At 43.3% G+C, this 12438-nt stretch overlaps 1 protein-coding gene across 1 annotated transcript; it reads left to right on the forward strand.

The window, feature by feature from the left end:
• The first annotated feature begins 2069 nt into the window (after positions 1–2069).
• On the forward strand, positions 2070–10662 carry abhd17ab (abhydrolase domain containing 17A, depalmitoylase b). Its single transcript, XM_006790318.3, has 5 exons — positions 2070–2835; positions 3434–3804; positions 5005–5199; positions 6074–6253; positions 7770–10662. Exons 2-5 carry the CDS (start codon positions 3440–3442, stop codon positions 7993–7995), a joined length of 966 nt encoding a protein of 321 aa, XP_006790381.1. The 5' UTR covers positions 2070–2835; positions 3434–3439; the 3' UTR covers positions 7996–10662.
• Positions 10663–12438: the final 1776 nt, after the last annotated feature.

The raw sequence follows: 12438 nt of genomic DNA on the forward strand, positions 1-12438 counted from the left end.
TGTTATCTACACACCAATCTGACAGCCTCTAAACTTCAGCTCTGTACGACGTCTCATCTCCCCCAGAGATGAGCCCCACCACGGTGGTATCATCTGCAAACTTGATGACTGCGTTGTCTGGGTGGGTACTAACATAGTCATGTGTGTACAGAGTGTACAGTAGGGGACTCAGTACACAGCCTTGTGGAGAGCCGGTGTTAAGGCTGAGGGCTGAGGAAAGATGAGGCCCCACTCTAACTCTCTGTACACGGTCTGAGAGGAAGTCTCTGATCCAGCGGTAGGTGGTAGACGGAAGTCCGATTTCCAGGAGTTTAACTATTAGTCTGTCCGGGAGCATCGTACTGAAAGCATATGGCGTAATGGCCCTGCACTTCCAGGTGAGAGATGGTGGTGTGGAGCGTTGTAGCAATAGCATCTTCAGTTGATCTGTTAGCTCTGTATGCGAACTGGAGCGGGTCGAGTGTGGGTGGCAGGCAGGACATGATGTGACGTCGGACCAGTTTCTCCAAGCACTTCATTATAACAGGTGCTAGAGCAACTGGTCGGTAGTCGTTGAGGCTGCTAATGTTAGTACGCTTTGGCAGTGTACTAACATTAGCAGCATATTACAGCCATATTTGTGTTATTAAATATAATCCCTGAGTTTCCTGCTGTGACATATCAAAATATCTGCTCGGAATCTATAAATCATTCATGGATGATGCAGATTTATGGGTATCCAGAATGTGACCTTAAAAGGTCTCGATTCATTACTGTAAGAAAATTGGAATTTGAGCTGATGGTCATAGTAACATGTTTTAGAAAAGAAACATAGCAGATGTTCCTTTAAATGTTCTTTTGGCTGATCTCTTTAGGGGTCGCCACTGCAGATAACTGCCTTGATCACCCCCTCTCCCAGCATCCTCTTCTGTCACACCAACCCTTTGCATGTCCTCCTTAACTACATCCATGAACCTCCTCTGAGGTCTTCCTCTTTTCCTCCTGTCTGAGAACTCCATCCTCATCATCCTTTGTCCACTACATTCACTCTCCCTTCTCTGCACATGTCCAAACACTGAGCTGTCCCTCTGATGGATTCATTTCTAATCCTGGCCATCCTGCTCACTCGCAGAGAAGATCTCAGCATCTTCAGCTCAGCCCCCAATTTTTGTCAGTACCCCTTTCTCCAAACCACATGACAGCAAGTCTCACTGCCATCTGGTAAATCTTCCCTTTGACTCTTGCTGCTATCCTCCCCTCATAAACCACCCCGACACTTGTCAGTTCCAGTGCAAAGGTGAATCTCTCAAAATCTGTGCAAAAATAACTGAGGTAAAGGTGTGGGTATGCAGGGCTGTTTTAACAAGGCTATGGATGTTTATGTAGGATGGCCTACATAACAGGTTGTAAAGCTGACACTTGCATTTCTCTTGAATAGATTGTAAAGGTGGCTCCTGAGCCAGCAAAGCTCTGTGTATGTGTGTGTGTGTGTTAATATAAACTGTTGGGGAGAGTTACAGCTTAACAGTGTTGCCCTGTGGAAGACACACCTTCCTTTAGGACACAAAACAAGCTTAAATCATTTACTTTAATTATTGGTTATGGTCAAACTTCCTGTTAAAATTGATTTTTTTTCCTTCCCATTGTTGGGAAGTACCTGGTCATTTGATTGTTGGTTTTTCTTTGTATTTTTTTTCTTACATCTTTACAATATAAAGCATCTTGAGGTGACTGTTGTTGCGATTTGACTTTATATAAATAAAACTGAACTGAGAAATTAAAGGGGATATAAGCTGTTAATTGAATTGAGATCATACATAGATCCATTAGGGCACAATGTGCTCTTTATTAAATGAAATTAGTTGTAAGTAGCACATATCATCTTTGATGAATCAGCCGGGTCTCCAAGTAACTGCGATGACACTTGGATTATGAGAAATACCGTGAATTGAGCGTCTTTATCTTTAAAGATACAAATTAACAATCAAGTTCAAACGTGTCACCTTTTACAGCGTCGTCATCCGCGCTGATAACATCTTTCCCATAATTGTCCAATGGAAACTTCCTGCGTCATATCCGGTCAACTGTCACTTCCGGATGCGGTGAAACGGCAGAGAAGTAGGAAAACACCGCATCTGTGTGGATTAATAACGACAGGCAGGGCCGTGTATAAACCGGGAGGACACGCCAGCAGCGTCCAGAATGGGCTCGCGGACAGAAGCGTTCACACCGGGATCTACATTTTAACGGCGCTGTACGTCACAGCGCGAGCCCGCTTTTACCGAGCAGCCGTGTTTGTGTCTTCTTGCTAGCTTAAGCCAGCATAGCGTTAGCTGGGACGCGCAAAAAAACAGCGTCTCTCCGGGAAGCGAGGGGAAGACTTGTCCCTACTGTTGGTCTTCACGGTCACTTCTTCGGACAGGGGAACAGGGGACACAGAGGGACATCTCTGTGTTCGTGTATAAAGTTAGTTTCGGTCACTTTGAGGGCATGACTTTTATTGGAAGCGAGTCTCCCAAACTGAGAAGTCGGGATCTTAAACTAAAACCAGCTGCTGGTGTTTTTATTTAGTTAGCTCTCCAGGACGCGTTTGGAGAGAAAAGCGCGTCGTTTGTCTGTCCCAGCGTATAAAATGAGTGGAATGTGGCGTTCAGGGACTACAAAGGAAAGCCAGCAGACACTTTGTAAATAACACTTCCCCGTCAGCCGGAAGGCTCCAGCTCTTTTTCCTTGTTCAGCTGACAGGGCTGCAGGCAGCGTCCCGAGTTTGAATTCTGGTCAGGTGGAAGAAAGACTTCCTTGTTTGTTTTGTTTCAGCACAGCTCGTTTCTCTTTGACCAGGCTTCAACTCAACAGGTAGGTCTGCTGTTTCACACGGGGGGGTCATGTTCGTCCCCGTGTACGTGCATTTATTCTAACTCATGACTTGTAATAAAAACAACGAGCATTAGTCACTGTGGTTTACCTGGAACTCTATAAACATCATTGTGAAGTATAAAGAATATATGATGGGTCTGTGGCTCAAGTCTGTCAAATCATTTAACTCATTTAATATATGGTCCATCACAGCTGCAATATCCCAGGTTGGCGTTCAGATTTCTTAAAAAAACAATAACAACAAACAAAAAAACCAGAAACTTATTCTGTGAATAATTATTGAGCCACATTTAAGGAGATTAAGGCGCTCAAGGTGGCAGACTTTTACAGATTATTATTATTATTATTGCTGGGTAAAGTTTTTATGATTGACAGTGCATTAACCATCAAAATTACCGTAATATGTTTGAAATGCTTTCTGCCAAAACTGGTGTAGACAAATCTTCATCCCCATTGTCGGCACCCACAGACTAAGGGCCTTGTGCATTAAATTGTAATAAGTGTTTCATTGTGTTAACATTTGCATGATGTGAATTCATTTGCACAGTGATCCTCTTGTCTGTGTTCTTCTTCTCAGTGAAGGATGAATGGCCTCTCTCTCAGTGAGCTCTGCTGCCTGTTCTGTTGCCCGCCTTGCCCGAGCCGCATTGCAGCCAAGCTAGCTTTCCTGCCCCCAGAACCCACGTACACCTTTCTGCCAGACCCAGAGGCGGGCCCTGCTGCACCAGGGGCGACGGGGACATCCAGCCTGCGGGCACGGAGTGGCGCTTCGGTTGCTGGAAGTGGGGGGACCGGGGCCGTAGAGGGGGGATGGAAGCTTCACCTGACGGACCGAGCGGAGTTTCAGTACTCTCAGAGAGAGCTGGACACTACGGAGGTCTTTCTTGCTCGATCCAGCCGAGGGAATCGAGTCGGCTGCATGTACATTCGCTGCGCTCCTAATTCCAGGTAAATGGAATTAGCTGTCAGCTGTGACTGACAGGTATGTCACACTCGCTCTGAAGCATTTAAACCGTCTTCTTCCTCAACAGTCTTCTTCACGCCCAGGTTTGCTTTCTTTTCTTTTCTTGTTGACTCAGCTGACGCAAAGATTTTCTCTTCCTGGTTTTTTCTGTAGATCATGGCACACCCGTCAGACTTTATTCTGTTGTCTTTATTCTTTCTCATTATTTTCTCTGCTTGTTTGTAGAGCCTTAAAGTTGAATTTACTGTTGTTCGTGATACTGATCACAGTAAAAAGATTTGCACACTCCCTGACAATATAACAGTTTCCAGTCAGAGACAAAACATTTGCAGCTATGTGGCGTGATTGACTTTATTGGCCGTTGTTGGTAAATGGCTTTATAAGAGGAAATAACCTTCATCTTAGAAGGTTTGACAGTATTTTATGAGATGTAAAAGAATTTAACTCTAACTGCTACTAATTAATTTACCAAACGAATTAAAAAGAAATGGACAGGCTTGTGTTACAGTCCATTTATCTTGCATTAATGTGTCTCTAGTATTACAAAGAATGATCCCAGGCCTGACGTGATATGGCAGAGTCATTGTTTTGCTGCTTTCTAAGTGGAAAGGCCAAGAGCGAAGCCACAGGCTGCAAGAGCTCATAAACAAAACCACAGAGGGAGAATTTCAAAACAGTCGGTGTGTAGAAAAAGTATCAGGTTACTCCAGAGAGCACAACACGCATTCATGAATAACAGCCAAGGGCTAGATACCCAGCCTTCACAGTGGATACCCTGCTTCTCAGGTTATACTAAATGTCTGGAAGCAAGAGTCCTTCGTGGTAAATAATCCTTCAACCTGCAACAGTTTTATAGAATAAAGTACCTTTTTGATTTAAACAGCAGGTTACTTGTGATTTGATTAATTTCTGTGAACAGTTGTTTTTTTGCATTAATAAAAGTTCTGTGTTTAGCTATGCTATTGTTGGCAACGCTAAACAAGAATATTTCTCATGTAATCACAATGTAGTTCTCTATATATCATATATTTCTGATTAGAGCACAGCAGAGGCTGGATCTTTGGCTCCAGTGCTGATAGTGATTTTTATTGATTTATTTTAAAGGAGATAGGAAAATTGACAAGCGTGCACCTGTCTGTGTCTGCTAGCTCGTTACTAACCCTTTGTCTGAATCATCCCTGCAGGTTTACGGTGCTTTTCTCCCACGGCAATGCAGTTGACCTCGGCCAGATGAGCAGTTTCTACATCGGCCTCGGCACTCGCATCAACTGCAACATCTTCTCTTATGATTACTCGGGCTATGGCGTCAGCACCGGCAAGCCCTCCGAGAAGAATCTGTATGCAGACATAGATGCTGCCTGGCACGCCCTGCGTACACGGTATGCGATGATGCAGTTGGCCCAAACGTGTCCTTCGAGGTGTAATTTTATTATCCTAGGCGAACTTGTTCTGTCAAGATGGGGCATGAGTTTACAATGGATACAGCTGGGATCAAACAATGTTTAAAATGTGCCCAGGCAAAAAATGCCTTTGCTGTGAGAAGTGCTAAAGAAGAGAAAAAGCAGAAAACGAACGTTTGAATAAAGGGGCGTGATGAAGGGGGTTGAATGGAGGTTGTGGTGAGGACGGAGCAGAGTGAGGACAGCTGCTGTGTGAATAAAGAAGAGCGAGATGGATGGATGAGGGAAGGCTAAGGGGTGATGTATCTCAAGGGCGTCGTAGGGTGATGAAGTGTCTCATTAACAGAAGCGGTGCTGTGCTAATGCAGCTGTAGCCCGGGGGTTACAAAACAGAGCGCTAACTAAAGGTCGGCTCATGTAAAAGTCTCCGTTGTGTGTCATTCTTTACTCAGTTTTTAATTTCAGCATCTTGAAAAAAATATGCACGTGCTTTCTGAAATATAAAGGTTAGTGAAAGTCCTTCTGTTACAGAAGAATCCCACCGTTAGTAAACTTTTGTGTTGTGTGTGGGCCAGTAAAAAATTCACTCATTAACGGAGCTGCGAGTAGTAATGAAGTGAAGTAAAAATTTGAATTTTAGAAACTGGTTAGTCATTTTTGGTGCCTATAAAAAAATTTACCTGACATTTGACCTTTGACCCTTGAGGAACAAAATTCTTTCTGAAAAATAACCAAAGCATTAATGAAAGTACTGTCAGTAATCATTAGTACACCAAAGGTAATATTTTTGGATTTGGCTGCTGTCTCTCGTCTGTATTATACATATTTTTTCTTTCTGTTTATTTGTAACCAGGTATGGCATAAGCCCGGAGAACATCATCCTGTACGGGCAGAGCATCGGTACAGTTCCCACTGTAGACCTGGCGTCACGGTACGAGTGTGCCGCCGTGGTTCTTCACTCGCCTCTAACATCTGGTATGAGAGTGGCGTTTCCTGACACAAAGAAAACCTACTGCTTCGACGCTTTCCCCAAGTAAGAGAGTCTTCTTACTGTTCACACGTTTTGTATGTATGAAGCTCTTCATTTCTTTCCCACATAACATTTTGTTCGTAAACACAAAATGTTAATTTGATATGAACTGGTTTTGTGTTTCCCTGCGTTGTCCAATTAAAATGATGTTTGATAAACTGCGGCATATCAAACACATCATTGCAATTGGCTGTGAAAGCCGTATATGTGATGCATGCTCAGCCATCCAGGTAAGGAAATCCCAGACAGTTGAGCCATTATGCAGCTGTGACTCAGCTGAGACTGTATAAGTCATGTGGATGAGTTGGAAACGGGATTGGCTTTCTATACTGCCCTCTATCTGTTCATGCTTCATCTTCTTTCTTTCTGTCGCTGAGTAGGGTGTTTAAACGTCATGCACAAAAACAAAATGCACAATCTGTGTGCCCTGACTCTTTGACTGTCTGTTGATATTTTCACATTATTATTAATCTGTCAGCAGAAGAGCATGATTCCCAGTTAGACTTGTGAAAGTGTGTTTGTCCAGGAAAAGCAGACGTGCTGAAAGGAAAGCCTTTCTTCTTCTGAAGTGCTGTTTGAATTATTTATTTGTTTTTAGTTTTTTCAGTGTAGTGAGTCTCATTTGTTGGAAAATCCTGTTGACACATAGTTTCTTTGGACTGGAAAATCACGAAGGCAAGGTTGAGTGCATTTACAAACCACTCACACTTATACTGGGTGTACTGGTATCAACTGGATGATTGATAATATCTGCTGATTTGTAGGTTATGATTCGTGGTTGCTCTTCCTCACTATGGAAATGCATTGCTATTATGACCACTCGTGCATGCTGGCTGTGCTGCGGAGCTCACACTCATACAGGTGACTACGTTAGGATCCCCAACGTGTTCATTCTGTGGGACGACATGTGAACTCTACACGGTAAGGCCGCCAATGGGGTTTGGACTACAAACCGTCTTTGACTGAGGTGTCTGTACTAACTGTTGTTCCACCATGCCACTGTTTATTTTCAGACTTTACATAATTACGTCTGGAGGACTCGTCACATACACTGCCCTGTGTGTTTGCTCGTTTTGTTAGTCCAGTTGGACTAACTGTGGTTGTTCAAGTCTCTCTGTAAACAATTTTAATCCCAGTACGTGCCAGTAGGATTGTTGAAACTCTTTGTTCAGTTTAACCCCACGTCCTGCCACACATGGGTGTGCAGTTGTAGTGTGGGTGTTCACTCGAATGTGTTGTTACAGTTCTTTTATTTTTAATCCTCGGCCCCAGAACGAGTCTCTTGGCCACACAATAAGGACTCAGAGTCAGTAGCAGCCCATGCCAGCTTTAGCGCAGGAGCTAATCTCCGATGGTAAAGTGGGCGAGGAACAGAGGTGGTAGGAAAACAAGTGGGCACTCCAACCTTTTCCTGCTGAGGGCCACGGGGTCAGACTCGATAACCTGATCTCTGGTCAGAACGGTCCACACTGTTTCAGCGGGTTCTCTGTTTCTAATTCCTGTTTTCCTCTCTTTTCAGCATTGAGAAGGTGTCCAAAATCACTTCCCCGGTGCTCATCATCCACGGCACGGAGGACGAGGTGATCGACTTTTCCCACGGCCTGGCCTTGTTCGAGCGCTGCCCGAAGGCTGTGGAGCCTCTCTGGGTTGAGGGAGCGGGACACAACGACATTGAACTCTACAGCCAGTATCTGGAGCGCCTGCGCCGCTTCATAGGACAGGAGCTGGCGGTACAGCACGGCTGACCATCAACACTACGCTCGTCATAATGACCATATTTCCCGGTCCGCTCAAAGCACCTCACCTGTTTTTGTCTTAGATGGAAACCATCTGACCCGTCTTAACCGTCCTGTGTGACGTGTGCACATACTTCAGGACGCAGTTCACCTTTAATGGACCGTGGATCATTTAGACGCAGGGGAAAAGAGGCGTCTCTTCATAATCACAGTGGAGACTGTTGGGGTTTGTGTTTTTTTGTGTGTCTTTTAGCAGAAACTTTAATAGTGCAGATGCCTGTACTGTGCAATAACATGAAAAGAGGGAAAGGTTTTCACTGATAGATGAAAAGTAGAATAACAAAGTGATCACATGACCTGGAAAGCTCCTGTCACCACCTCAGCGTACACTTCAAGTGGAACTTCATTTCTGCTAGCAGCTTTTCATTAGAGGACTTTTGTTGAAGCAGGTATTATGTTACATTGAATTATTGCACCTGTACAGTTAAATGGAAGCCAATTTAAACACAATATATCATGTTTTAAAGGTATTCGTTTACCTGCATTTTGTTGGCGCAGACTGCATCATCTTTAAAATCGTTTCTAACTTTCATCACGAAGGTTTGAAGCCGCTCACAGCTTTTAATCTTGGGAAACATTATGCTGGCATAAATAGGAGTTTATATTTTGCGTCTTTAATCTTGTTTTTACGTATTGAACATTTCGCTCAGGTAACTTTTTCGAGTGTTCGCGATTGTTTACCGCGCGGACAGCTGAACGCCTCAGATTTCATCCAGCCTAAAATCTTTCCTTCCAACGAAGCGTTCAGCCGAACTTCGATCCTACATCTGAGCTGCAGTCCACACCTCCAGTTTGCTGAGCCGTCGATGCCCCCTTGCACTTCTCTCTAACACATTGGCTGTATGAAAGAAAGATGTTGAAGAGGCTCAGATGGAAAATTCCTCCAGTTCTTTCATTTAATGGAATGCGTTTGAGTCCATTAGCCCCGTCCGTTTCTTTTAGCCTTGTTTATGTCTCGCACTGCTGGGTCACAGCTGTCGGCCTGTTCTTGCTCCTCACGGTGCGCAGAGACAAGGAGAGCAACACTAAAGTTCAACACATTACTCACCTGCACCCCGTCATCAGGGATTTGGGTTTTTTTTCAGTGAAGGCAGGGAGAGTAACCACATTCAGGTCCATATTTTGATAGTTCCCCAGTTTCGCAGGAAAGAGGCTCTGTGTGATCAGAGCACATGTTCTTCTTAGAACATATCAGCAGATTTAGTTAAGCAGGAACACTAACACCAGGCACTAAACAGATTAGTGTTTCATCTAAATAATTTAGACTTTATAACAGCTGCTTGTATTATTATCCTGTCTATGTGTACAAACCTGCATAATGATTAAAGGGGACCTGTTATGCTTATATCCATTATTAAACAGCACCAAGTTTCAGACGATCTGGCGAGTCGAGGTCAGACTGTCTCTGGTTCTGTGTGATCGCACTGAGAACCATTGTTTATTATGCTTTTCTCAGAAAACAGATCAGGTCTTGAGCTCCTGCTGTTCACGAGACCCATTATAAGACAAATAAGGATTATTTTAGGCTGGGAATCATGCAAAGCTACTCTAGTAGAGCCCAAGTATAGAAAATTGGAGCTGGAAAGGCGCATAATAGGTCCCCTTTAAGTATCATTTTTGTTTTGTGAGGTGCGTTTTCTGTCTTCTGGGAATATTTTTAGGATACATTGGCACATTATTTGATTGATCTCAATTCTTCAGCTTGTTGTTGGAGAAATCTGACTAACCCGTAACAGGAGACTGACCTGCCTCGTACCTGAACTGGTACAAACAGATGTTGGAGCCTGTTGGAGTTGCTGTAGGTGGCTCTGAGGGTAAATGCATATCTGTTGTGGGGTTTTTCATGTGTTTTTTTTCCCCTTTTCTTTGTGGTGATCCAGCAATCCACCAAAGTTTTAAAACTAACCAAAATTGTAATATTTATGACAAATTGTAAAGGAATCAGGTGTTTTTGCTTACGTGCGTTGTTGTATTTGAAGCTTAGGCACGATTGGATTAGACGAACACTCAGATTCCAGCTGTTCTCAACATTTTAGAGGAGAATTTTTAGGCTCGGTGGACAAACCAAAGCTTTTGTTGTTAGTGCTTTACCCAGTTTACCTGCTGCTTATGTTTTATATCTTATGTAAAGAACGTCAAACTGAGCTTATCTTCTTATTCTCTTCACATTTGGATACAGATTCATTGTAAAATTCTCTGTTTGCTAAATAATCATGTTTTATCAAATCACGTTTGCTTTGAAATATGCAAGAACCGAATATGAACTTGATAAATTAACCAAGTTGGGATTTTTTGTTTTTCTCTAAGCTGTTTATGATTTCTCGTTTGTGCAGGGAGGAAACCACGTGTGTTTGAATATGTTTGTGTGATGAAAGAAGATGAAAGGCCGGCTTCATGCCGACACATGAAAAGCTTTTTTCAGACGTGTGGGTTTCTGCTGAGGATTGTTTCAGTTCTGGGTTTTATTTTCATCATCAAACATTCTTATCAATTGTTTATTATACTGACAGTTTTTTAGTTTTTAAAGATTTTCTTTCTTTTTTTTCATGAATTAAAGAGAATAAGTTAATAAATCATAACCAGAAGTTGATATTAAATGTGACTTTTTTAAAATTATTTTATTTGGTGTCTTTGCTTAAATCTGCCAGAGACGAGTGTTTTCAGCAGTCCCTGATTTTGCACTCATGGCAGACCTGGCACTGGCTGAATAAAGACCCGTCTGCTGTAAAGGCCTCATGGGGCTGAGCATCGAGGCTCCAGGACTGGCTCAGACGAAGACAAAATGAGTGTTTAATTGCCTGGTGTTGTCTTCTTTGGCTGATGTGTTGGACGGCTTGTTAGCATCTGAGCCAACAGAGGCTCAAATCGTGTTTTAATTAAAGCAGTACAAGGACTCGGGTCTGTCCCAGCCTCCCCTCACTGCCTGCTACCGTGTTGAGCTGTGGGGAAACGGAGACAGATGGATCATAAGCTCCTCCCCCTGAACACACACACACACTTGCCAGCTGTTTTCAGTGGACCACATAAACTACAGCGTGTCACTCAGAGGCTCGTACGGATTAACAACAGCTGCAGTAATGCGTCCCTCTGTGTACGGCAATGTTAGTGCATCCTGCAAGAGCAGAGGAAGACCTCTAACACTGAAACACACAAAGCTGAAGCTTAACAGCACACTTATTAATCTGCCTTTAAGTGTTCCTAACCTGAGGATTGTTGTCAAGATTTAGACTGAAAAAGGAGAGCGAGCGCGAGTCGGAGTACAGAATAACTCCTCCATGTGAATACTTTATCAGCTTCAGGAGAATAAATAACATTCACTCACATGACATTTAAAATAGCACAAAAGTTCAAACACACGTGAACATTAACGATGGTGCACTGATGCTGCACCTGTTAGCTGAGCCCGCCGAGACTTACGGTAGGCGGAGAATGTTGAGGTAAATTCACAGACTCTCGTGTCTTTTGAGTGCAAATAACACTATTCATGACAACACATGAATAGTGTTATTTGCACAAACCACTGCAAGTTCTGTTCAGCTGCTTTGGTGCAAATGAAACAGACGACAGGATCTCTAGATGATTCTTCTTCCTCCCTACTCATTTTTCTCAGGTTTTGCTTTTTGTTGGTGTCCTTTTCGATACTGGCAGGAAGCGATGGTCTCAGAAAGGTACATCCATGCGTGTCTTCACACCAAGGTTTGCTGTGAGCGTCTGTCACAGAAGGACCGGTATCTGCTCCTCTGTGTGAGAGGAACTGGAGGAGCGCCGACATGTTTCTGACTAATCTGTCAAAAGGAGACTCCGTGAGGGTGGAATAAAATCCCAGCATGTTTAACTGGAGCTGTGTTTAGAGCCCAGCACCGTGCAGCCTGTCTGCCATTCCCGCTCTAACCCGAATCCTAAACTCTATCCTTAACCCCGAAACAGGCCTTTGAAGGTGAAGTGATGACCCTCAATCACAGGGTCTAACACTACATTGGTCCTCATAAGCACACCCACCCACACATACTTTTAACTGTTTGTTTCATTTTGTATTGCCTCTTACATGGTGACTGCTTTGAAAAAGTAGACTAGTCTCTGCTTTTTAGTTCTTTTCATCATTGCATGTTTGAATTAAAAAGAAATTCTTTTATTGGCAGCCTATCAGCTGAACGAGTCCTTGAAACAACCAAGCACACCCACCAGCAACTTAACCAGCACATCACACAGGGACAACCTATTAATGTCTGTGATAATGTTTAGAATGTAAAGTCTAGTGTTTTTAAAGAAGGGGAATCTCATTTGCTTCTGCAGTTTCCTGTTTTACAGTAAAACCTGTGGATGTCACACGTTCGTGTTTGAATTCCTAAAAAACAAATTGTATAACCAAGGAAGGAAGGTCATGACTGCTGC

Source organism: Neolamprologus brichardi, chromosome 23 (genome assembly GCF_056152115.1).
Source record: "Neolamprologus brichardi isolate AB-2024 chromosome 23, ASM5615211v1, whole genome shotgun sequence".
NCBI lineage: Eukaryota > Metazoa > Chordata > Actinopteri > Cichliformes > Cichlidae > Neolamprologus > Neolamprologus brichardi.

What these genes read in the sequence shown, in the direction of transcription:
- abhd17ab (XM_006790318.3), top strand. Translation starts at nt 3,440, where the DNA reads ATGAATGGCCTCTCTCTCAGTGAGCTCTGCTGCCTGTTCTGTTGCCCG. An exon ending in CGCTGCGCTCCTAATTCCAG is followed by an intron (nt 3,805 to 5,004) that starts GTAAATGGAATT and finishes TCATCCCTGCAG; the next exon opens with GTTTACGGTGCTTTTCTCCC. An exon ending in TGGCACGCCCTGCGTACACG is followed by an intron (nt 5,200 to 6,073) that starts GTATGCGATGAT and finishes ATTTGTAACCAG; the next exon opens with GTATGGCATAAGCCCGGAGA.